The sequence below is a fragment of the Mastacembelus armatus genome, chromosome 24 (assembly GCF_900324485.2).
Source record: "Mastacembelus armatus chromosome 24, fMasArm1.2, whole genome shotgun sequence".
Classification (NCBI taxonomy): Eukaryota; Metazoa; Chordata; class Actinopteri; order Synbranchiformes; family Mastacembelidae; genus Mastacembelus; species Mastacembelus armatus.
Genome location: NC_046656.1, coordinates 9,849,084 through 9,875,327, shown reverse-complemented (window position 1 = coordinate 9,875,327; position 26,244 = coordinate 9,849,084). Strand labels below are relative to the sequence as shown.

The 26,244-nt window shown below is 40.8% G+C and overlaps 1 protein-coding gene across 2 annotated transcripts; it reads right to left on the bottom strand.

The window, feature by feature from the left end:
* Positions 1-8: 8 nt before the first annotated feature.
* evlb (Enah/Vasp-like b) lies at positions 9-26,229 on the bottom strand. 2 transcript variants are annotated; one of them, XM_026318758.1, is made up of 13 exons: positions 25,668-26,229; positions 10,903-11,071; positions 10,549-10,726; positions 5,860-5,926; positions 3,284-3,351; positions 2,870-3,117; positions 2,605-2,702; positions 2,390-2,429; positions 2,044-2,095; positions 1,726-1,783; positions 1,544-1,604; positions 1,375-1,432; positions 9-607 (listed from the first exon to the last, which is right to left on the bottom strand). In XM_026318758.1, exons 1-13 carry the CDS (start codon positions 25,760-25,762, stop codon positions 570-572), a joined length of 1,230 nt encoding a protein of 409 aa, XP_026174543.1. In that variant the 5' UTR covers positions 25,763-26,229; the 3' UTR covers positions 9-569. The 2 variants fall into 2 exon arrangements, with proteins under 2 accessions (XP_026174543.1, XP_026174544.1); XM_026318759.1 differs by having other exon boundaries at positions 9-512.
* Positions 26,230-26,244: the final 15 nt, after the last annotated feature.

The following is a 26,244-nucleotide window of genomic DNA, read 5'->3' as shown; positions in this document are numbered from 1 at the left end:
ACAAAAGTCTGACATAAACTGATGTGCAATAATATTCTGAACATTATTATTACTATCATATTCTCCTTATCATTTCCTCATCATTAACATTATACTTGCTACATTACTACTACTCATATTAACGTTACCACTGACAATCTTAAAAGTGATAGTAATAATAATGAAAATGATAATAATAACAAAAGTTTAAAACAAACCTGTGAAAAAAGCAAAACAAATAAAATCATATGAATTTTATCCTTTTTCCTTTAGGCCGAGGACAGAGAGGCAGACTAGGCTAACAAACAGACAGAAAATGTTAAGAAATGAGAGTAATCAGTGCTAGAGTGTGCCCCATTCACATCTTTCTTTCCAAACAGACAAATCAAATGTTACACAGACATGACTGAGGTGTTACAGCAACATTGCTGTTGTTGCTTCAACACCACAGCTGAACAGGATGAGTAGATGTCACAGTTTGGGCCTCCGTTCCTGACTTCTCCTGCTCCTCCTCCTCAGGGCCACAGCAGCTGCTGCAGGGGCAATGGTTCGAGAAGATGGTTCATACTGTAGGGAGTGGCTCTGAAAGATTATGTCGTACTAATTCGACTGAGTTCATGTCTAATGGCTGAAGGCAAAGGAGAGAAAACATAAGAACAAGGTTTAAAATAAAGGTGAGACTGATAATATATTACATATTACATAAAGCCCTCTATCTAATACTCTCAGTGGAATGACAAGTTAAAGGGCAGCACCACAGATTTTACACAGGAAGTTCACTTTACTCATTAGAAGCAGTGCTGTAAAAACATTTTCAATTATAATTTGAACTGGGATTCACTTAAAAACTTAACACAAGATTTGCATGACAGGCTTGTAATAGTTTGTAATAAACAGAAACAACAAAAAGAAAAGGGTGCGTTCATTTCCCCAAATGTGATGCCTTTACCCAAAATAATCCTATGTTTTATCTAGTATCTAGTTTTAGTGAATTATAAGTATATGTCTCATATACATGTTATAGTCTCTGTAATGTGATAATTAACCAGATTGCTTTGTAATGAATTACAACATGCAAGTAATAACAATGTTAATTAAGATATGAATAACAAACAAAGCTATTTGTATTGTTTATATCCATGTGAGTAAATATATTTTATGTAAGTATTCATGCTTCCTGTATGTATTTCAGTCTTTGATGTATGAAATTTCAATACTCAGTTGTTTGGGATTCTAGTGCAACCTAGTGGCCAAAACTTTACACAACAACGAACCTGCCACCCTCCCACTGGAGAGATTTCCAATTAAACATTCATTAACATGAATTAGAAGTGGGAGAGTGTTCCTGAATATTGATTAGCCTTCTTTAGCGTTTCAAGAGAAAATCAAACATACCATCAATGATTTCTTCCTTCACTTTGTGCAATTCACGAAACACCTCTTCCAAGATTTCCTGATGAAGTGCAAACAAATCGATAATGTAATGTTTGCAATATATCACACATTTCTTTACTTGTTGAATTTTAATGTTGGCTGAGTGAAAGTACAAGTGTGTTTTCTTTACCTGTTTCATTCTATCAAGGTCTAATGAGTCTGTGTCGCCACCACTCCCCCCAGGTCGTACCCTGTAAAATAACACACGCACACACACACACACACACACATACACATATATATAATGATCTAAGATTTAAGTATATCTTCTGAGAGACATAGCTAATGAGCTGTGGTGCTTCCATCTCTCACCTTGAAACTATTGACCTGTCTGCTGAGTTAGCTCGTTCCCAGGGCTTCTTTGCAGCATCTACAAGACAAAGGAATTTGCATTTCTTACTAGTGCAGACAAGATATAGCATATGAAAGAGTAACACATAAATACACACGTATAGACATACAGTACATAGGTACAGTATATTATATAAAACTGATATAATTCTAGCTCAAGCCTGCTGTAAACATTGAACAGCCCCTTTTGTTCCTTTGTGAATTGCATGTGTGTCTGCTGAATGTTTATTTTGAATATGAATGATCTCGGAGATGCTTCACTGTGCTCTGTTTCCCCACCTGTGGCATTCTGTCCACCACGGGTGCTGGGTGACGGAGAATTTGGGTCATCCTAAAGAAAACAAAAAAACCAGTATGAATCCCTGAAACCAGTACAAATCATTATCATCACCACTATGAGCATCATGAACACCACCGTGTGAGGTGTAGGATGTTTCATTTAGTTTGACGTCACCTGTGCCCATTTATGCATTAATCACTATGCAAATAATCAAAAATAAGATATCAATAATCAATGTTATGCTCATGTAATCACCATGATCCACACCTCAATGATCTATTTATTTTAGTTACTACTGTTAAACAATCAGTGAACACCAGATTTGTGAATATCAAACTCACTCACATTTTGGCCATCCTCAGGCTTCTCTGAAGCTGCTTTCCTTCTGAGAGACAGAAAGAAGTGAATATCAGAAGTTTTAACTACTGTATATACTGTAGTAATAAACACATAAATCCTGAACGCCTTATTGGTTAAATACTCCAGTGACCCATTATTCTAACGTGGCTGCAGGATATCAATGTAAAATTGTTTTGTTTTTCTCTATTAGTTGCTCTGACCTTCGCGCCAACAGAGCATTCATCTCCTCCATGAGTCCTCCACTGCCCCCACTTGTTCGGTTGGCGTCATTCTTGGGTCCTGATGAGCTGTCCTCTGGCTGAGGAGTGGAGGGTCCAAAGTTATACCTTACTTTCTGATATATACAAATAGTAAACTTTTCAAGCTTGTCAGTCAGGTTCAGTAGAGATAATCCACTTATGTCTTGCATGACTTGGAGAGGTTTATTTAGAACATCAAAGCTACAAAGATAAATCTGTGTCTCACTCTTTGAACGCGGCGCAGTTTGGCTCCAGCGATCATGGCTGCGAGTCCCGTTGGTGCAGGGGGCTCATCCCCGTGACTCCCTCCACCCATGGGCAGAGGAGGAGGGAGAGGAGGTTGGGGTGCCCCTGCCGAAGGCGGCGGTGGTCCTGGTGGTGGCGGAGGGGGTGGAGGGCCACCCATATTCATCGGGGGAGGTACTACTGGTGGGGCCACAGAGAGAACAGCAGGATGGCCTTGGAAAGGAGAACCTGGAAGGAGTGGAGTGTGATGAGTGAAGATGGTTAAACTCTCAGTGGTTTAAATGTGTATACCTACCTGTATTTAGGCTCAGATGCACTTTATGAACAAATGTTTTATTGTAAATGATTAAACAATAAAAATATAAACTATAGATGACTTATGTTCTTCATGTACCTGAGTTGGACGACCGACGCTCCCGTTCCATGTGTGCCTGCATCTGCTGCTGCTGCTCCATCATCTGTCTAATGGAACATGAAGGAAACACAGCTGGTCACTTAACATCAATTAAGTCATGTCTTATGACTTTTTGGGACTTGCAGGAACAGTTTAATCAGCCATAGCACCACCCAGGTAAAAGTCCTCCTTCCTTAAAGCTGGACAAAGAAACGTCAAACATTAGCAGTCCCAAAGAAATAAGACAAGCAACCGAAACAGGCTTTACTGACAGCAGACAGATCAACAGCACACACTGGAACCAAACATCATAATCAATATAAGTTTGTAATAGGGTTAGGGTTTCACCTTATGAAATTGCTATGGCTAATGTATGGGCATTTTAGCATTAATCTGAGATCGGACCTTTGTGTACCTGACGAATATCAGAGAATATTCATTCTCCTTTTAGCTCTGATTTTCACTCCAGCCTGGAGGAAATATTTGATTCATTAATAGCTACATGCTCTGCTATGCCTGTAGCTTCTGGGCAGGTAGCATCCACTGGATCCTTAGAGTTGTTTTGCTGGATATATAAGTAACACTCATGAGAACAGCTAAACGTTTGGGCTGTAAAACTAAATGAATGAACTGAAAGATGCTAAAACACTTTGCAGAGTTAAGGCGTTCTGCAGAGTCCTCTCTAATGGGTACATATAGTCATCTAACATATTGTTGATAAAAAATAGTGATCAGTGCAACTTTAAATATTTTATTTTTTATTTAGCCTGGAATGAAACCTGAAATAATTCACTTGTGTACTCATTTCAAATAAGATCTTGCAGTTGAAGTTGAAGTCTTGGCTCCTACTCTGTCCAAACCCCCATCACTCTCATTTCCCTTCTCTTTGTGCAGCCCCATTCTCCACCTCTTAGCTCCCATCAAACTTTCATCTTCTTTCCTCACATCTGTGGTATATGAGAACCATATATACTTCACGATGCAGGACCGAGAGAAAGTGTGGGAGAAAGGACACCGTTCATGGAGAGGAAGTGGAATTTTCCAGCTGTGTGTTGGAGGGGAGAAGTGTTGAGCCAGCAAACCCCCCCGATGTGACGGCAGTACACGCAGCAGGAGCATAGCTGCTGAGTAATACTGCCTTACTATCACTGGAGAGAGCGCAGTTAAATTAATTTGCATCCCCTGACACACACACACACATGCACAGACTAACCTGAACCCCACATGCATAAAGACACAATCTTCCCTCATAATCACAGCCGTAATCCTTTGTGCCAGAGGTACAGTTTAGCAGACATGGGATCAAACAGAGCTGTAACTCCCATCATATTTGTTCTCTTAAGCCCTGGTATTTGGCATCTGGCTGAACCAATAGGCAGAGCTGAATCAGGTTTAATAACAGCAACAAAGACCTAGTTTGCCTCAGTCAGTCTCTGTAGGGGAGAGAGTAATAAAAGTAGAAGAAATGCTGGCCACTCTGTAAGCAATGGAAAATACCTCGAGCATCACTTTAAATACTACTCATGAATTATTTTGGATTCTTCTTCAATCTCCCACTAGGATTTAGACAAAAGAACCTCTTGTGTTTTAGCCATTTTTTTTTTCAATAAGACTATAACTGATGGGAGTTATCCCAATTCCCTTTCATCCCTCTCTTCCTCTTAATACCCTCTGTGTCCCTGACAGAACTCAGCTCGCTGCCAGAGTTCAGATTCTCTCTGTGTGACAGGTTGTCAGACACAAGGGACTGCACTTACTATCCTAATCCTAACCACCGTACTCGCTTGAACTGAGGTCGCTTAAAGTTCATCCACGGGTTTGGAGATAATTCAGCAAAATAACAGGCCATCATACATGAACTGACATCAGCTAACAGTCTGGAAAGATCAAAATACAGCAGAGAATCCTGTGTTCCTGTTGTTTTGTTCCACTGCTTGTCTCCAGGATCCGTCTCTTATTTAAAAATCCAGACTGAAAACGGTTTTGATAATTTGGTCATTGATTGATTGATTTTCTCTGTTTTTGTACCTTTCTCATTGGTTTCTTTCATTGTGTCTTTAAACAAAAGCACTACAATGCACCAACTTTCCTGCATTTGTATCCTCCTTCCTTTTTATTGCCTGCATTGGTTTCTGTGAAATCTGATCAAATCACACCAACACAGCTGGATGAAGCTGGTGAGTGTTTGAGGGGTAAAATCTTTATAGATCACACCATCAAGCCTAGTTTTTACCAACTTAAACATATTACATGTGTTTGTTTATTTTGTATATGATCCTGAATGTTTAAAGCTGATATAGTCAGTGGTTTTATATAAAACAATGGATCAAATGACTACCTGTGTATGAGATATTTACAGTAAATTACCACTTGACTGCAGTTCCATGGGGCAATTTAGACTCAGATAAATAACTAATTAGATATATGGCACTTTATTGATCCCAAAGGAAAGTTATATTTACTGATTTGGTTCTCTTTTTTAGTGTCTGAAGTGTGAAGTGAAAAAATAGATTTAATAAGACCTTTAAACATTTTTCAACCCATTTGGACCATTTCAACTGTCAGTGCAGTTTTACCTCGCTCTCTGAGCTTCTATCTCGTCTGAAGTCGGTCCATTCTGGACTTGGCGTTGGACAGCTGGACCTAAAGATGCACAAAATGCAGAAAGAGAGACAGACACATGGATGAAGTGGCTTTAATAATCCATTTATGAGCCTTATAATGTTAATTAAAATTAGTGCCTGTCAAGACAATTAACTACCAAATGACAGGGAATTAAACAGCATTTGATCATTAGGTCCTCTTTCTTCTGTAATGAGTGCGATGAAAAGCATATTAATCCCTCACTCTTGGTAAATGAGCATAAATTGATTCATCCACTTGTACAGCTGAAGACAATCAGAACATAATCCAAGTGCTACTGCACATAACACAGAGCTGCTTAGCCCCACTGTCCCCCTGCTGCTCTGTTTACTCCTGTTACCCACAATGCTCTATTAGGGAAACATGATGCTCCACTTGATTCTTAATACTGTCTGAGAACCATATACCCATCTCTCACACAAACAGTTGCCTGGTATCTGTTTCCTTTTACATGTTCAGTCACTGAAAGCACAACACAGCGCAAACACGAAAAACAGTTGCAGACCCATGAGTATTATTTCATAATGAATTGCAACTTTGTGACTCACAACCGGAGGGCGAACTGTTAGGAAAAGTAAAAACAGAGCAGGCAAGTGAAGTCAGTTATTTGCAAGCAGACAGTCCTTAATTGGAAACAGAGGAAACTGTGTTGACTGCAGTTGCTGAGTCAGTGACAACACACTGCGGCTTCTGTGAAATCTGTGCTTGGGATCAAAGTTTACAGAGACAGTTTTGATCTTTTAGTTTCAACAAAATCAGCTGGGACTATTTTGAAGTTTACTGATGTTCAGAAATCACAGGAGAGGAGGCTCATAATTAAAGATTTGTGGCTCTCACTAGAATCTCCTCCTCTTGCTAATGATGTGATAAGAGCTACAAGGCACTTACGATGTAATCTGTTTAACATCACAACTGAGATGTGCAGATTGAGAACCAGATAGGCAATCTAATTAATTTTAAGACATGATTAGGACAATAGGGCATCAACTAAGGGATTATAACCAAATCAGAGACAATCATCAGTTTTCAATGAAACATTTGACATTGGGACGTTATTAATCTACACTGTTCTTCCTGAGAACAACTTTAGAACAAAGATTCAGAAGTTACACTCAGATTTGTGACTTAGCAGTAGATGTTTTTTTGAGAACTGCAGTCTAAAGACTTTTATTTTGTTGATATATGTTTTCTTTGCTATTAAACGGTAATGGAGATAGTTGTCAGTGTATTCAAAACAAAAACATGTCTGTAGTTTAGACTGGTTTAAAAAGACCCTGTAACCCTTCTGTCCAAGAGAAGGTGTCCCTTACATAACAGTTTTACAGCTCGACACAGTCAGGCCCTTTTCAGGGTCAATAGTCACTGATGATACTCTCCACTGCTCACATCTCTAATGGAAGTCACTCTCCATCCAGCCCTTGGTTCTAATGGCCACCATTGATCAAGTAACAGCAGCACAAAAATAACACCAGACTACAAAAGACCTGAGTCACGCCTTCTACCGGTCACCTCACCTTATAGACACAGACGTGCCAACAACTTACAACTTCTGTTCCCTTAAACATGTATGAGTGATAAATTATTTTTTTTAACTTCTTTCAAAGCTTTAATCTATTTTCTTCTCCAGGTTTAAATGAGTGTACATCAAAAACAGGAATGCTTTGGTAACTCACATGTTAAAAGCTGACATTAATCTGCCAGTCTTTGCATTTCCGAGGCCAAGTTCATATTGTAAAACCACAAAGAGATTAACAGACGACCAGAAGTACAGGGAAAGCCTGAAGTAACCTGCTCCAATTGCTTGTGTTGATTTACATTATTTGGTAAATGAATGCTGACTTAAGAGTGACATTGGCCTGAATTATACTATCTCATTGTAACAGATCATCAACCACTTAGTCACACTGTCGCGTCACATTGTCATGCAGATGTTCAAACAGAGGCAGACACACACACACACACACACACACACATCTTTACTACCTACATGACATGCTGAAGAAGAGGAACCGGCTGTAGCACACACAGAGCCACTCACAGACCCACTCCCTGCTGATCATCTCTCACCTTCAGCTACAGTATCCTTCCTCCTCCTCCTCCTCCTCCTCCTCCTCCTCCATCACCTCCCTCTGTATCTCTCCGCTCACCTGCCGGCCTTCCTCCCTTCCTCCACCCAGCCACAGTATCATCTGTCATTTTCTTGTAACCCACACCTCCAGGCAGCAGCAGCGTAGCAAGCATCTCTGGTTAATGTTTCAAAAGGCAGAGTTTGCCTGTGGGTTGCACAGCCTAAAGCCATTTACACACACAGATATTACAGTGAGCTGTTTCCCACACAGCCTTGCATCATACAGGCATTCATAGGTATGAATTGTCCAACAAGCTGTGAAACCAAAATGTCAGAACAGTGAATCTTTGATTTGGCAAGCACTGTTAACTAAAGTAACGCACTGCTACAGATCACCAATAAGTCTCAATAAATCTGTAGATGTCATTAAACCCAGAATATAATTTTTCTAATCTGTTGCTCATCTATCATGGCTCATTATTTTAGCACTGGAGCAGAACTTGACATGGGTCTTGCACTGTCCTCCAAAAGGTCAGGTTTTGACCTGTTTACCACTAGAGGGTGCAGACACACCTGCTTAGACCAGTAGAAAAATCATCCATCATCCTCATTTTTATTTTACAAGGTGTGAATGTGTTTTTAAATAATCCCTTTAATTGCAGTGAGAAGAAGAGGTTAAGGCACAGGAAAACAGAAATAGATTCTCTGTTCCTCTCTCAGTAACACACACATGCACATGAAAGCACCTATTCATACATTTTCCACAGTCTATGTGTGTGTGTGGGAGAGAGTGTGTGTGACACTGTTAGTACATCTATCTACACTGATTGTATCTCTTCATGCAGCCGGTGTCACTATTGAATTGTAGCGAGCTCAGGCTATCAGTCCATCTATCTGTTCACCCTGTGTATTCTTCCCTTGTGTATTCGGCACTTGTGTTTGGCTGCTGTCACTCGAGCATCTTTGTTCCCCATGCAGTGTTATTAAGTAGATGAAATGATCTGTTCTCCAGCACGGGACCCAGGGGAGAGCTTCTCAATGACTCATTCTAATTAAGAGGCTAGAGAGGACTGTGGAGGGGGGGTGGGACACAGTGCTGCTGCTGCTGGCAAACTGTGATGCTCACTCTGTCTTTTTCTATCACTTCCCTATTTACATTTGTCTGTCTCTCTCTTTTTGACACTGGTATATGCAGACTAGTGCACACACAGGAATCAGACAGCCTGTCTTGCTGCAACAAGAAGTCTTTGAACAGACCCTTTTTAAAGAAGACATGAGAAAACACAGGTTAAACTAACAGCATTAACAATGGCTCTGTTCCACTGACGTGTGCCTGGAAGCCATAACAGAGAGCACAACGAAATGCAGCTGTTATAAATGTCACTAATTACATCTGTGTTTTTCAAACAAAGATGTGTCAAAATGTCTGTAGATTAAAGAAGATATTGTATAAAAACTTACTTATCAGTAATCATTTCCTGAGGATGCTGTGTTATGACTTATTTTTCAAGGTGCCCACCAGAGGGGACTAGGTGCCAGATGAACCTGATCTATGCTCTAAACCTCATGAGTGTAGTTAATAGTAGACAAACAGAGATGACAGGAAATGAAGTGGAAGATAAGAGGGATGAAATACAACAAGGCTCCCAGCTGAACTCCTATCATGTCTATATTTGAGATGTATGTTTTAGAAGATTTACGCTTTTAAAAAAAAAATCTAAATAACTGATCTGATGTTTGAAATCAGTGCACTTGACATATAATCCTTATCTGGTTCTGGAGGCAGTAAATCTGAATCCCTGCATGCTAAAGAAAACTGTATGGTTAGCTGCAAATGTTCCTGAACAGTGAAACACATAAACCATCATATCCAAATCTGGCTTTAAGCAGACGGACTTAAGTCATGAAGCTTTTACATTAATATAAAATACTTCTGCTGATGATCAATTTCAGTTTCACACACACCACATGGCCTGAGAGCAGACTGTATCAGTGTAAGATGATTAAAAATTATGATGTATCATAATGGCACGTACTTAAACCAGAAGGCCCACATAGCAGGGGGAGGTAGGGAACTGTTAGTTACACTTAAGATGTGTGACAGAGCAAGCTAAAATGTTACACACCTATCAGTTTTTACTGCATTATTGATACGCCCCATTCTAATATTTGAATTGATATTAGATTTAGATACTACTGCATCAATGATAAAATTGTGTGGCAGATGTATTATATATATAAATATATATTTTTTTTTAAGTTGCCATTTCAGGGAAACGTCTTCCAAACCTTCTGCCAGATATGACCTTTGTCAGAATGATGGCAAGCCTTTATCTGCTGCCATGTTTGACCATGCAAGTTCAATCTGCATTTTGAATTATGAATGCTGCAGGGCCTCTCTGAGAAGAAGGGAGATAAGCTGGTGTTAATGTTCAGGTAGGTAATAATGAGACTTTAATGAGTGTGAGTAGAAGGAAATTGTCCATAGTTGGATTCCTAAGCATTTTGCTAGTAGGTGTAGGATGTGCGTGTCTAATGCACTGAGGGAACGCACCTCCATCCTGAGCACTGAGGACGTTGAGGGCAAAAAGCATGGCGTTGGAGAAGGTGGTGGCCTCCTCCTTGCTGGCGAAGTTAAGGCCATAGACCTGCCTGGCGTCTCGCCACTGGTGGAAAGTTGGGGTGGCCTGGTTGTACTTGAGGCCCTTCACTATGGAATAGTTGATAACCACCTGCGAGGGGGAGGAGATGAAAGATGAACTGTAGCTGAGTAAATAAAAACAGCTATTCATTTTCTCCAACTCATAAATAAGAACTTGGCCAACTGAAAAATCTATATATGTTTAAAATAAGAAATTTTCACTTCTGTTTTTTTCTCAAACTGCAGCATGTGTGACATGGACACTACCTGCTGGTCCTGCAGTTTAACGCCCACGACTCTGAAGGTGTTGTTGGCAGTGTTGTGGTAGATGTTGATGCGGCTGAATCCCTGCTGCCCGGGCTTGATGGGCACCCACTTCTTACTGGTGTCATCGTAGACCATGACAGAGGCCCGCGCCTGGCAGATGCTCTGCTCACTGGGAGAGAAAGAGATCGATGAAGAAAAGAAAGCATGTTAATTGTGGTCAGGGCAGATTGTGTAGAATCCATCGGTTCATTCAAGCAGCAACTTCAGATAGATATCCAAACTCAGATATTCACTACAATCAATTTTCCGCATGTTTCTGATTTTGTAACGTTATTCATTTTCATCATCCAGCTTTGTCTATCTCAATGTCAGATTGTAAATTGTGGTGGTCAGCATCCACCAGATATGTTTGAGGGGTCAGTGCATTACAGATGTTTTGTATTAGCTAACTTTATGTAATAGTATTATTGTATAATGCTCAGGGCTGAGTCTTCACTACTACTGATAAATAGGAGTTTAGCATTTAGGATTATCCTCTAATTGTCACTTGTAATCACAGTAGCACAGTGTTTAAAAAACTAAGGAACCACAGGTTTAGGACTGAACCATCATTAAGCTCCAAACATTCTCTGCTCAGTCTGATAACGTGTAGGCGCTACAATCCAGCACAGATACTTTATTCTGAGCTTGGACAGTTTTCAATATAAAGAATGAAGTACACCAGTCAACAGTTATCTCCAATAGTGATTTCCAATTTCTCTGAACAGTACAATCACATGCTGTGCATTTGTCTGAGGATGTAAGTGGGATAATTATACTGAATGAGTGAATGAGGCATTCGACTTCTAATCCTCTGTTACACTAACAGTCTAATCCAAATGTAATAAAGTGCTTGTCCAGCATCTGTTGATGTTCTTAATGAGCGTGTGTGTGTGTGTGTGTGTGTGTGCGTGTGTGGCCTCCAGTGTTGGGTATGCCTGCTCTGCCAGCTGACTGTGTTTATCACAGACCTCTGCTCTCTCCACATTCTCTCACTGTAACACACACATCCAGACACACACACACACACACTCACACATTTTATTGGGCCAGCAGTGCCTGTTATGAGAGCAATGTCTGATCACTCATGAAACTTTCTGTGTGTTTACAGACAAAAGGCCCATGCAGAAGCTCTGCAGAGCTAAGGGCAGCAGAGGCGCTTAAGGTGCAAGTATATGAGGAATAAAGGTAAAAAGATGTGTGGAGGAACAATTTTGACTTGCAAATGAGATTAACAAGAAGGGTCCCATCTGTGTCTCTGCCTCTTTGCCAAGCTAAAATTAGTGGATCAACCCCTGAGGCTGAGTGAAAGAGTTGCGTCAGGGAAGGAGAGAGAGAGAAAAAAAAAGGAAAAGTCTCTGGTTTTGGAAACTAGTGTGTGAATGCTGCATAAGGTACAATGATTGACAGATATGCATCATACATTATTCACCTTCTTGCCAAGAGATAAGAAGATCAATACCACTTTCTGTATGTTAAGTACAGAGCTGGAGCCTGTACACAATTAGCGTATCACAAAGAGTGAAAGCAGGGGGAAACCACAAGCCTGGCTCTGTCCAAATAAAAAAGCCTACCAGCATTTGTAAAGGATAAACTGCTTTTATCATGAAATAGTTATAGCATATCCCTGCTAGCAGTGTAGGTCTGGGAATGGTCCAGTCCAAAAACTTTTTCCCAGGCTGTGCACCCTCTACAGTCACGGTAAGTTGGCCTTGGTGGTTATCTGCCTGAGAACCAGCAGAGCAATGACGTGTTTAATTTATTTTCTTTAACTTGTCGACTGTAAATTTTTAAAAAGGAGTTCTTGGCAACTAGTTGAAAATGGCATCGAGGGCCCAGCAGCATGAATAAATGAGTTTCTTGTGCTAAAAGAGACTCGAAGAGGAAAAACAGGGAGAAGGAGATAGACCGGTGGAAGGAAGAGAAAGAGAGAGAGAGAGAAGCTGTGAAAAAGCTGAGGCAGAAAGGAAGCAGGAAGTTTTTCTGACTGACAGTTATAGGACACACACACAAAAAACACACTCATATGCAATGTACACAAACATACGAAGCTCCAGTTGTTGTAGATGGTTCGACGCCACACCTGCTGAAAATTTAACAATTGCGCTGCATTGCATCAATAAATCAGATGCTTCTGAATTTACCTTGACAGCACACGCACACAGACGCAAGCATGAAAACAGACACTTTAAATGCCATCCTCTTTGGTCCTCAGGACTAAACTGAGCTACAGGAAATTCTAGGCGACAGAGAAATCTCAGACAGCTGCTTGTGAATCCTCTCTTCCAGTCACACAGCAAGAGGATTGATGCAGGGAGTCAAATATAAGCGTAAAAGGTGCTCACTCCTCAGTCAAGCCCTTCTCATATTACTGTTATTTAACAGTATAATAGTTCTGGCAGGACTATTTCTCAGTGCAGGATCAAATAGAATTTCAAGCCTAAATGACTTTAAACATCACAAAATAACCCTAAAGTAGACAATGATTATTACACCCATGGGCAATTGAATGCAACACAAACACTAAGAGCTGCAGCTGAGTGTAGGAGAAAATGCATGGTGGGCATTGTGCAAATTACGGCTGCAGCTCTCTCACCAACTTTTTGTGATGCTCAGTGCAGTTTCACTGATGCAACTGCTGACTGTTAACTTCGCTCTGTCTCAAAACACTGAACAACATATGCAGATAAAACTCCACATCTCACATTGGTGTCCTATACAGCCAGATTTGTAGCTTAATTGTTTTAAACAGAAAATAATAATACACTCATTATTTACAGATTTGGCACCGGATTTTCAGCATCAAACATGTTAAGTTAATAGGTCAGTGTGTCTGTCTGAGGTCAGATTAATGAGGCTCGATGGTGATAAACACGTGAATTATTCATTGCCCCCACTGAATGTGAAAATGTGAAAAGCATAATTATGGCTTAAAAGCAACCCTGTTCTTTTTCAACACCAAAAAAAAATAAAAAACGCACACACACACACAAGCCGTACACACATAACCCCATTAGCTGTTCTCTTCTGGGTCTGAGGTCACTTCTGGGTTAATAAACTCTGTCACCCAAACTCCCACACACATAAAATACATTTTTAAAAATATTTCCCTAAAGTATGTAAGCCACAGGTCTGATGCAAGCATTTCACAAGTATTCTGCAGTTGCTTCATCAGCTCTGATTTTCTGCTCACACCTGGACCACTCACATTCGTTCACTCTAACAGCAGCATCAAAGCGTTTAGTTCCCCTTTCTATTTCTGGAGCCAAACTTCCTGTCTACCTACACTAAAATTTACTCTGCTATCATCACTCCTCTGATTCCAGATGAATAGCACGACCACAGGCAGTCAGAGAAGAGGGATATGCTTTTGGATCACGGAGGAGACAGATAGTAAAAGAGAGAAATAAGGCTGGAAATAGTACACATAAAAAACCCTTGAGGTATGAAGCATAGTGAGCACTTTGATCATCTCTTCTGCTGATGAATTGCTCATTTAAATTTAACACAATGACTGCTTGGTAATGGCATTTTGCATAAATGTACAGGTGGAAATTCGCACATTTCTACATAATTTACGGCTGTTGTGTGAATTGGATTTCCATTTAGGACTAATAAAGTGCTACCTATTAAAAATTTCATTGATACTGAAAGTATATGATATTGTTTTTTTTTTTCTGAATGTTTCAATGAATCAGCACAAGCCAGAGGGTAAATCAGTTGTTGAGGAACTGAAGTTTTTATATCACGCACTCTGAGTCAGTTGTGACCCTTTCATAACTGAACATTATGTAGAAAAGACTATTAAAGTCACTCTGCTCTCTCGTGAACATTTGTGCTACCTGTGTTTTTGCATGTCAGTCCTAGTCTGTCTGAAGTCCATCTCTTACACTGATCTGTGCTGTCAGAAAATGTTTTGGCCTCCGTCCGTGCAGCAGGCTGCAGCTCTTATGCCACCCTGCAGACATTACAACATCAAAGATATTGTCCTGCTCCACTTTTCCAGGGTCTCTGTGCTCAAGGCAGCGGTGTGCTAACAACAAAGACCAATCTGCCCGAAATAGAAGCACAAACAAACACACACACACACACCAGTGCATGTTAATATGTCTATATTCACAATAGAATTTCATATTGTTCATCTAAACTTTGGGTGAGGGGGGAGTGCTAAAGTTTCCAAATGGAAATTAAGTTGCAGGAGGTTTTGGTTCTTTGAATTAAGCTTCACATGCAAGCTTGCAAATTAAATCTTCGTGTCTGCTCTTATGTCTGTGTAAAAGTGATTAACCCTGCAGTGTATTGTGGCATTTTGGAGTCAGTGACTGTGTGACTGATACTGTCATGTTTGGGGTTTCCTCTTTGGCAGTCATAACCATGCTGATTAAACAAGAACACAAATAGTAGCATTTTCTGTCCATACATGCGAAGTATCTCCATAGGACACTATTAGCATTGGGTTTTCTATAGCAGACCCCAGAGCAAAGCTTGTGAAAGTCGTTTTAGAAAGGCTTTGAAAATCGCCAACAATTTGACCTTGGTCTCCAAAGTGCTGCACCAAGATGAAATGTAAAATGTTAAGGAGCTCTCACTCTTCTGATAAAAGATTTCCATAAGGAAGCTAATCTTTATCTCTATCTTTATCTCTTCTCTATATGCCAAACCTCAAAAACATAAAGAGGCTGGACAAAAATAAGCAGCTGGGGATTCTGTTCTGGAGCAACCAATAATGTTTGACCTCTCACCTCCTGATTCCTAGTCAGTTTCTGTAGTTGATATGTAGTTGTAGATGATGACAGACGATATATTAACACAAACAAACTGACTCACAATGTTGAATGGAAACCTGCCAGTGGGCAGCGGGTACTGTCATTAGGAGATCAAAACATCCTAAACTGATTTGATGGATTAGCTTGACCAGTGATGCTACAGAAGCCAGAACAAGAGGTTAATACATAGTAAACCTCCTGATGCCGAAACCACCAGGAAGACAGAAACACTTAAAACAACATGAAGAAGAACACACAGCAGTCACCCAATCTGTCAGAAATGACAAGAGTATCTGGAAACCTACACTACAATAATACTACCCCAAAAGCCAACATGTACAAGAACTGAGAGAGGATGACACCCTAAAGGTTTGGAAAACCCTGGAGAGAGAATACTTTTAAGTACATAAATGTACTTAAACATAATACCTCTTAAAACACTCTTCACACTTGATGCATGACACTGTTTAATATACAGTTGGTATAGTGCCAGTCGCTTTGGGTAAATGGAACATATCTATGGACTGTAATTGACTGTGCCTAGAAGATGATTTTCACTCCACTATTATATATGTGTGTGTGTGTGTGTGTGTGTGTGTGCGCGCCTGATCCTTAAAGGTGGGTGTTAAACCCAAAGTGGAGAAATTGACTCTCACACAAAGGATGTAATTTGCAAACCAAATACTGGATTGTCCTCTGAGATTTGGTGGTTCTCATTTGCAAAAACAACAGAGCAGTTCTTACAGCCTCAATACAATCATTACAGACTGCAGCAATGACCTACTATCTAATCGACAAACAGACTGGGACTAGTTCATTCCCATCTCTCCTGTCACCTTCATCTCTTTTAAAGCCAATGTTAGTTTACGAAGTCCCCGCAGGTGAATGACAAGACAGAAAATCACTCCAGTCCATTCGTCCATCACTGTCTCAGACTCACTGCACTTGATCACTGTATACCTCGAGGTAGTACAGATGGTTTTGTATCTGTGGCTCAGTAGTGATAAAAGAGGAGGAGAGCAGATCACAGAAAGTGTCTTTGTGTCCCACAGCCAGTTGCTTAGATGGAACAGCCAAATCCCGAGAGTTAGTCGGCAGAACAATCACCACCACAAACCATTTGTATCTTTCTCTAACTGCAAATGACAAAATGCTCTGCTTTCCTGAACAGGAGAAAAACAGTGTAAAATCCTCTCCCTGGAAACTGTCCAAAAAGGGTGCACGATGAAACTTCTGCAAACACATGTGTGTGTGTGTGTGTGTGTGTGTGTGTGAGAGAGACTGCATAAAACATCAAAGCTGCATAAAGCAGAGAGAAGAACAGCTGACAGCTTAAACATTTATAAGCGTGCCAGGACAAAGCTACATTAGCAATGAGACTGAGCCTGAGCTAAAGCACAGCTTTCAGAGAAAATGGGATCAATTGTGCTAAACCATCACTGCAGTCCAACCACATAAGCCAGTTGGCATAAGGAAGAGCCACTTTGATTAAATGGCATTAATTTCTGCTTCCATCCGAGTCTCTAAGCACTCATCTACTGTCAATCACTACTTCAGAGAAGATGCACAATCCACTGACAGCAAGAGTTTGTCCCAGTTGCTGCTGCACTTTCTATGAAACTTGAGCTTGCTGCGTTTGATGTCACTCATGTTTGCCCTGCAACACTGTTCAGGCAGCTTGTTCTCCTGAAACTTTTTTATATGATCAGAATGTTTTGACATGCAAATCTATTCTCTGTGCATAAACAAGTCTGCTACAAAGGCTGCAAGAGTCCAGTAGAAGCTGGCAGCAGCACAAGAGGGAAATCAAATAGTCGCCTATAGCTACTATCACTTAAGTGAACAAGTGTTAATCAAATAGAAAGCTTGGGGAGCTTAACTTGTCCCACTTGGGTGCATGTTAGTGGTAATTTACCAAGCTACAACATGTGACCAGGCTTTTATACCACAAATGGTTCACTCTGTGCTTCTATATGTTTCTACGTTCATGTTCACTTCACTGAGCTGTATCACTTTTGTTTAGACCTATGAAATTAAATCTGATCATCGCAATTACACTGATCTTGTAACTTTTCTCCTGTTTATTTCCATTAAATGGCCAAGAGAATGTGAAATGATGACAGGCCAACATTAAAACCTGGATGATATAACATAAAAAAAAAAATAAAGGTTGAAATTAAAGTAAAACAGCAGAAACAGAAGACATCCACTAAAGTACCTCTGCACTTTCCAAAAGAATAACTCCACTTTTTTTTGTCATGAGGATGGCATTAAAACTGTGTGTGTGTGTGTGTGTGTGTGTGTGTGTGTGCGTGCGTGCGTGCGTGCGCGTGCGCGTGCGTGCTTCTGTCCCATGGTTCTTTATGAATCACTGCATATTTATGTGTGTAAGCATGTTTATGCGTATCTGTGAAAAATTGTCTAGAAGAAAGTAAACTGTCAGGCTGGTTTGCAGGACAGTTACATAAGCAGCTTGCTTGCGTATTTGAGGTTTTGGTGGTGAAGGGTGGGAGGTGGAAAAAAGTAAAGAAGGGAGAGTAAAAAGGGACAGAAGACTGAGGAGAGGGAAAAATAGGCCCGCGCTGATACAAGACTTTGAAACAGCCCTCTGGGTCTAACACAATAAATAAATAACTGTCCTTGGCTGAATAGGTGATAAGTTTAACATGTGTAAATCCTGCTCGCTCAGTGTTCTTGTGTAAATGTTGTAGTTAAAGAGACTCAGCGATGCTGATCATCAGTCTTGCTATTAAGGGGTGGTTGATGGGAAACCAAAGCTGTAGTGTGATTCAGTATTATTAGAATCAGAATCAGAATCAGAATCAGAATCAGAATGAGCTTTATTGCCAAGTGAGTGTGCACACACACACACACAAGGAATTTGTTTTGGTACAGGGGGGGGGGGGGGGGGGGGTACTCCAGTGCAAACAGACATAAATACAAATGCTACAAAGGGTCAAACAGTAAACATAAATGCTACAGAAATGCTACAAAAAACTAAAAGACTAAGAGAAAAATGCACAGATAACCTGAGAAACAGGATGAAAGGGGAACTAATTGGTGTGCAAAGAGCAAGAAGGTGCAAGTGTCATAGTGCAGGTGGTGGAAGGGAATGGTGGAGAGCTACGAGTTTAAGAGTTGGATGGCCTGAGGGAAGAAGCTTCCTTTGTGCCGGGCTGTCTTGATGTTTGGAGCTCTGAAGCGCCGGCCAGACGGTAAGAGCTGGAAGAGGTGGTGACTCGGGTGGGTGGCATCCAGAGTGATTTTCCGAGCTCTTTTTCTCACTCTGGAGGTGAACAGGACTTGGAGGGTGGGTAGGGTAACACCGATGATCTTCTCAGCGGTCCGGACTGTCCTCTGAAGTAGTGAATTATTAGTGACACATATTATTGATAGTGACACATATTATTAGTGAATATGAGACTGCATATTAGAACCAAAATTTAAGACTTCATCTCTGTGGACCTGGAGTGTTAAAACATCTCTCTTTGGCCCAATTTTTGCAAGTTAATCAAGCACTGCACTGTTTAAGATGACTTAGAAAATAGCTATTTGAAGAAACATGCCAGTGTTTTTGCAATGATTCACTGTTTTCAGCCATGCTAGAGATATAGTTGTATTCCAGCATGACATCCAAAGACGGACTGGCACAAGCCACAAAAATTTGTGGTTTAGAGTGAAAAAAAAAAAAACGCAAAAAAAAAAACTATTGCATGCACTGCCAGGATATTTGGAGTTATAAGGTCTCTGTAAGATCAGTTCTCACTCTTCATGTCAACACAATCTGTTCAATGCTAACACATTGAACACTGTAGACTTACATGTTAAATATTAGCATATTAACATTGTCAGTGTGACCGTGTTTGCATCTTGATGTTGGTATTTAGTTTAAAGCACTGTAAATTTATGAAATGTGTTGCAGCACTACAGGCAGAGACTGGTTACGGTTCCTGTCAACACCATGGAAGAGTCAACATGTGGAGACTTGAAACAAGTTCGCATTGTAATCTCATGACTGCAGCTGCAATGCTAATTGACCTAATCCTTTTAATTAGTTTTTACTGTGAATTCAGTGCTGTAGACCAACTAATACTGAAGTGATGGAGCTTGGGAAGGTGGGAAAATGCCTTTATCCTTCTATAAAGCTGAGGCACGTTTTGGAAAGTAAGTTAAAATACTGTATGTTCCCATTTTCTAACCTTCCATTACGATTTAAGACTTCTGCAACACGTAATTAATTTCTACACTTCTTCTCTGTACACGTATGTGATGTGTGAGTTATTCAAAAGCATGCTAATGAAACTATAAGTGTGTGTGTGTGTATCCACTTCTGTGTATTCAGCTTGTGTGTATTTGAATAGATGCCTAAGCCTGTAGACCCTGCAGAGAAGGAGCACACACACACACACACACACACACACACACACTGAGGTTCAAGGACACACACACATGCTTGCAGACCCCAGCGCTCAGTGCTGAGACCACGCTAATCTGTCGGCATGACAACTGGAGTGAAATATTCACTTGGCCTAGAAAACTGTGAGGAAAAGATGAATGAGCAGTGAGATGTAAATAAAAAAACAGCAACATAAGCATTCAGACAGTCTGCTCTGTCAATGGAACAATACCACACACGTCCTGTCTTATTGTCTGATCAAGCAACTGTCTCACAAGTCTTGTCATGTGTATTAATACGGGTGTATGCAACTATATGAGTTCTAACCCTCATCTCAAACACAGACTATGAGTATTACAGACTCCACAGACCATAAAGCAAATTTATAAATATTCGCTCTGTCTACTGTACATGTTGCCTTGCTTTGGGGGTTTCTGTTGCTCTCTTTTCAAACCACTGATAAAGCCTTAATAGTCCTCGGAGGCCGGCCAAGATGGCCAAAAGAAAAAAGCCATAAAACAGGTCTAAATTTATGATTTAATTCCAGCTGAAAGCCTGTGAAGAGACTGCAAGGATGAGGTTTCTTTTACTGCTGCATCGCATGATCGCATAAAGCATTTAAGAGTTTCCTCAACCCTGAGTGCCAATGCTGAGGCTCAGCATTGGGAAGCGCTGAATCAAGAGATTATAAAGTCAGATCAGGTAGTCTCAACTTTTATGTTTGACCAACACCTGCATGCATCTTCAAGTGTGATGGATGAGAAAATCTGAGTCCCTTGTGCAAAATTTTAGTTTTCACTAGACCTAACAGAGAGTTGGGAAGATTAATTAGAGCGTCTGAACTCTAAACTGTTGTCCTCACATCATCCTGCACCATCCTGACATCACCGAGAGAAGACGCCAGACAGCAAAATAGAAATTAAAGAACGAGCTGTCTGCCTCTGACCTCACTTGACTTACAGAGCGACAGAAGAGAGTGGAAAATAACTGAGCGCCTCAGTGGTGGAGGATTTAGATTTAGGATGGTCCTTTATGTCTCTGCAAAGACGGTCAAATCCTCTGACATAACAGAAGCATCAGCTAAGACAATGCATCCTAAATAGCTTCCTGATGACTGCAGCTCTACACAAACACATGAATATGCCAAACAACCTCATGCTTGTGCAGTAAATATGAAGCTACAGCCAGTTATCTAGCTTAGAATAAAAACATACAGGAAAACATCTAATCTGTCTTTTGTCAAACTGTAAAAAAAAAAGCTACAGTTTCCAGTCCAAGATAACTAGATGGCTGATTTAGCTATTTTAGATATAGCAACAATATACAAGTTCTGGAAACCAAGGGAGGGCTGGGAGGAAACAAATAGGCTTCATGTCTGTGTAAAGTGTGGGCATTAATGCCTCTGAGTTAAGTGAGGAGCCAGACATTCCTGTCTAGTTTGCTGTTTGTGGGAATTTTGACCTTGACTTAACAAGAACTCGCTGGAATGTTTAATACGGAGTCCAGTGCCTCAGGCCGCCCTCGCCTACCTCCAACTGATACTGTGCTCTAAGTGAATTACACTTAGTTAACTTCCTCTGGTAAGTGTCTGTTCATTAATATAACAAAAGAATGAAAATAAGCACAAGGTTAGGGGAGAAACCCAAGTGACAGAAAATGTGAATTGAAGACAGAAGAAGAAGACAGAAGAAGAGAGAGATTAAGATGTTAAAAGGAAGATAAATCAAACAGGCAGAGATATAAGGAGTACAGCAAAGGGCAGGAGTGACTTTTAGAAATACATGTCTCCTTTTGGCAAAGAGGGGAAAACATTTCCCAGCAGAGAGAAGACCGTAGGTGAGAGCATAGCTGGAGCATCAACACCACTGGACTGTCTAAAATAAATTCTTCCTCATGTCTAGAAGAAAGTAAAAGAGAAAAAACTGGAGAGTGAGAAAAGGAAGTTGTGAGATGGCGTGAGCCTCTCTCCCCCTCAGTAACTGCAGCTACTGCACAAACACAGACATGTTTACATGTGATCCATTTTACAGTTGAAGGCCATTAGGTTAAGTGCTCTCTATTGCAGACTACAGTAGAACCTGATAACCAGTAGAACACACTCTCACAGGCCTGTGTAACTGGCTGACACGCTGCTACACGGTCCTGTACCATTCCTGTTAGTGCCAGAAACCATCCGTCAGTGCATCCAATGACCCAGAATCTTTCACAAATTTCCAGCAGTGCTTTCTTATGTTTGACATGCATGTGCAGGGGACTCCATCTCTAATCTGTCAAACCACAGTGCACAAAGGGAATAATACAGACATTTGGTCTCATCTGGGAATCCTGAAAAACAGAAAGCCCTTCCATGATCCCAAGGCATAATCCTCAAGCAATAACTTACATTACAGCAGCTCTTGGATTTAAGTCAAAGGCTTTCAAGGTGAATCAAATGAGCGAGCTCGAAGGGAGAAGCGGCCAGTACATCTAAAATCCTATTCTTGACAGGAGTGGGGGTCAGAAAAGACATGTTGATTTCAGCAGACATTTAAAAACCTGAGAAAAATCAACCATCCTCTCACCACATCTAAATGCAGACCACACTGACGTATAAACTGAACTGTGACGCTCTACAAACCTCATAGTCAGCTGAGATCTTATCGCTTTGTCGACACAAGTTCACCACACAGAACAACAGAAAGACTTTTCACACAATACATTTTAGTACGTCATAGAGGGAAAACAGGTGTAACTGAAAACATGAACTGATTTGACATCCCTATCAACAGGAAAATTTTGTATTGCTGTCACCAGCACAAGTTTACAAGTTTAATTTCTGATCAGCCCCAGGTGTGGTTGAGGTTTGGTTAGGATTAGGTCCTAAAAGGAAAACAAACAGCAAGGTCCTTTAATCCAAATAGCCACCCTGACCTCAGGCAGTTTTGTGAGGCTAAACAATGTCATGCTATTTTTACCTTTGCTTCTTAGAGAATAAAAAAAAAAAAAAAATCAAGTCATTGTCATTTAGACAAACATCAGTTGCTGTTGTTTTTCATGTGAGGACAGTCTCAGCTGACAAAGATCAGAAACAGCTTCAGGTTTAGCTTCCCGGTGTAATGTTTGCTTTTTTATTAATAATAGGGGCTGTGCATTTACAATTGCTAAGCTGGACAAAACCTATTAGCAATATGTGCTGCAGTTACAGCACACAAAGAAAATTATATTTCACTATGCAGTCGATGACACACCTGAATGGAAGAGTGGTCAACAGCTGGCTAATAGCACAGATGCACACCAGTGGTATTTTGTCAGTGTTAGCAGCCCAATTCATTTCCTTATACCAAGGGAAAGAACACTGTTAAATATGTGTGAATATATTCATTTGAAAGGATTTTAACATTTTTTTCATGGGTTAGGGTTAAAAACTGGTCAAAGAAAAATTACTAACAAGCAGGGCAATTACATAAAATTTAAAAACTAAAATTACAACCTGCTTTAGAAAGTTTTTTGAATAAATATCATGCATTGCAGTGGATCTTCAGAATAAATGACGAACAATGGCACACAGCTCATGAAGCAGGGGTCCCTCTCTCTCTGTCTCTCTGTTCATTTCCTTATATACATGTGCTGTAGGTGCACGGTTGCTCTCATGGATTGGTCAGCACTGGTTGTCATGGTTATCTGGCTGTACTGTAGCTAACTCATGCACGGTCACCATGGAGCTCAAGCTGGTGCTAACATCCCAGCATCCCTCATAAAAATTTGACACACCAAAAACCTCAGCATTGTTTTTTACAATCCCACTGCCTCCTCTTATATTCATCTACTTTCACATATTTGTCTGTTTCATATTTACCATCCACTTTCTCTTCCTTTAGCTTAGCTTTGCTTATCCAACCATCCCCCTCTCTCTTCTGGTCTTATATTTTTTTATCTCCCTCTCATCTCATTTTCCTCCTCTTATCTTCCTCTCTGTCTCCCCTGGTTTTACCATTTTTTATCTTCAATGTTCAAAAAAACATGACAAGTGATTAATCTGACAGATGTAAATAAGTGAGTATTCATTGCATAAAATCTGTTTTGTGAAACAATATTTCTTAAGGGCTTGAATTTGTTGCACACATTGCACTCTACATCGCTTTAATCTCTGTGAACGCATGCAGGATTTGTGTGTTTTTGTGTGTGTGTCGATGTTATATGCCCCTCTTGCAGCACAGCAGAGGAAAGGTGTGAGGAGCAGCGGCAAATGTGCGAGACTCCTACTTTTTCTATTCTATTAAGGCTGCAGTCTACACAGACACATCCAACGCTGGTGACATTTCCTGATGTTTGCTGATGCAGTCATTTGACAGAAGGTCACCGAGGTGAGGTCGAAGCTCTTAAATTGTTTATTAAGGTTAAAACACTTAAAATAACTCTTCTGGCCGAAAAAATTGAATATTAACTTGTGTTAAAAAAAGTAAGTATGATATGTACACTATCACATTGGGGTCAAAAATATAATAAATAATGCCAGCATAGCTTAAATAAAAGTGCTATTCCTTGTTCTCGCCTCTATTGTGAAACCGTCAGGTGTACTCTCACTTTGTTTTTTTCCTTTCTTCTCTTCCTCCTGGTGATGCCGCCGTGCTGTGAATGCCCTTGGACTCCTGTGGCACCATCAGTGTGTTCAGCCAGGTCATGATAGTGACACGCTGGAGCAACCAGCCAAAATAAAAGCTGCTTAGTGGGCTAAAAACTCAGGCTGAGTCCCTTAAAGCTGCACTAATCAGAGCTGTTAGAGGTGGAATCGTCAAACATATCGCACACCAGATTACAAAGACATCTCAAGATGTAGACGCAAAGATGGGAAGATGAATTGATGATGGTTGATTGAGAACAAAAAGAATAATGTGTGCCTCACTGGAGTGAAAAGATGACACACGGCATCAGGTCTGAGTTCTGGCACGCTTGAACAGCTCCATCCTGCAAAATTTCATCTCAACAAGACAAAGAGCAGGGAAGCTGTTGCATATCTGAGCATGCGTCTTGGAGCGCTTTGCAACCATGACGGCAGGCGTCGGCTGTGGATGCAACAAGCCACCCCACTTTCAGTGTTGGCTGGAGAGGCAGAGTTTAGCAGAAAGAGGAACAGAGAGGAGCAAACATAGAGAACAAAAGAGCCACAGAGGCAACCAACAAGAAGGCCCCAGCAACTACAAGGCCCTGGATGGTAAATATAACACAAACGGAGCACTGTCACCCCCTCTGTCCAAACTTGGCAAGCTCCTCCATAGGCCATCAATGCCCTCTGCTTCTCCCAGGAGCCTGACACTTTTCTGCAGCGCTAGCTAACACATTAACACGCAAACCCCATCCCCCTGCAAGGGCAACCAGCTGCTCACAGCACCACCCTTCATACACAGAAATGCCTCATACATCGCACAAACTGTCAAACCAGCATGATGCTCCAGCTACATTTAGGGTGGGTCTGCAAAGCACCTGATACTGACAAAAGCAAATGAAGACATCACACCTCAGTGACTCCACCATTCAGGAGCGAGTGATAGATCTATAGATCTCCTTTCCCACCCATGGATGCCTACCTGACTTTGAACTCAGCGAGCTGTGGCTGAGCCCCTGGATCAGCACAGTAGATCTGTGGGAAGTAAAACCGGTGAGACTGAAGGTTGATGTCCATGGTGCCCAAACACAAGACAGAGACGAAAAAAAAAAGTATATTTTTTGTGTCAGTTGCACTTTCCTTTGTCTGTCCTGAATTCTGTCACTGACAGCTTCACTAAAGGTTGGATTTCGGCAGAAACATCCCCAGTCACAGGGCTACAGAGCGCTACCGACAGGAAGGCATCCCTCTCCTCTTCATCTCCTCCTCCTGGACATTCAGTCACCTCTGCTTCCCGGTATCAAACAGGCACACTAACCTATTTCCCCACTAGCAGCCACTGTACACTCAGCAACTGTGAGCATAAGAACAAAGGTGACTCCAGTAAAAGATGTCGCCTCCTAAACACACAGGAGAAACAAAAATAACCCTGGTTTCAGTCATCAATTCATCCTTTAGTTGGTAGAGAATCCAAATTAGTTAAAGATGAAAGAAAAGAATCGCTGAACTGGAGGAAGGAAAATACAAGGGCAGCCCTCGGCCACATAGAGAGGAGACTG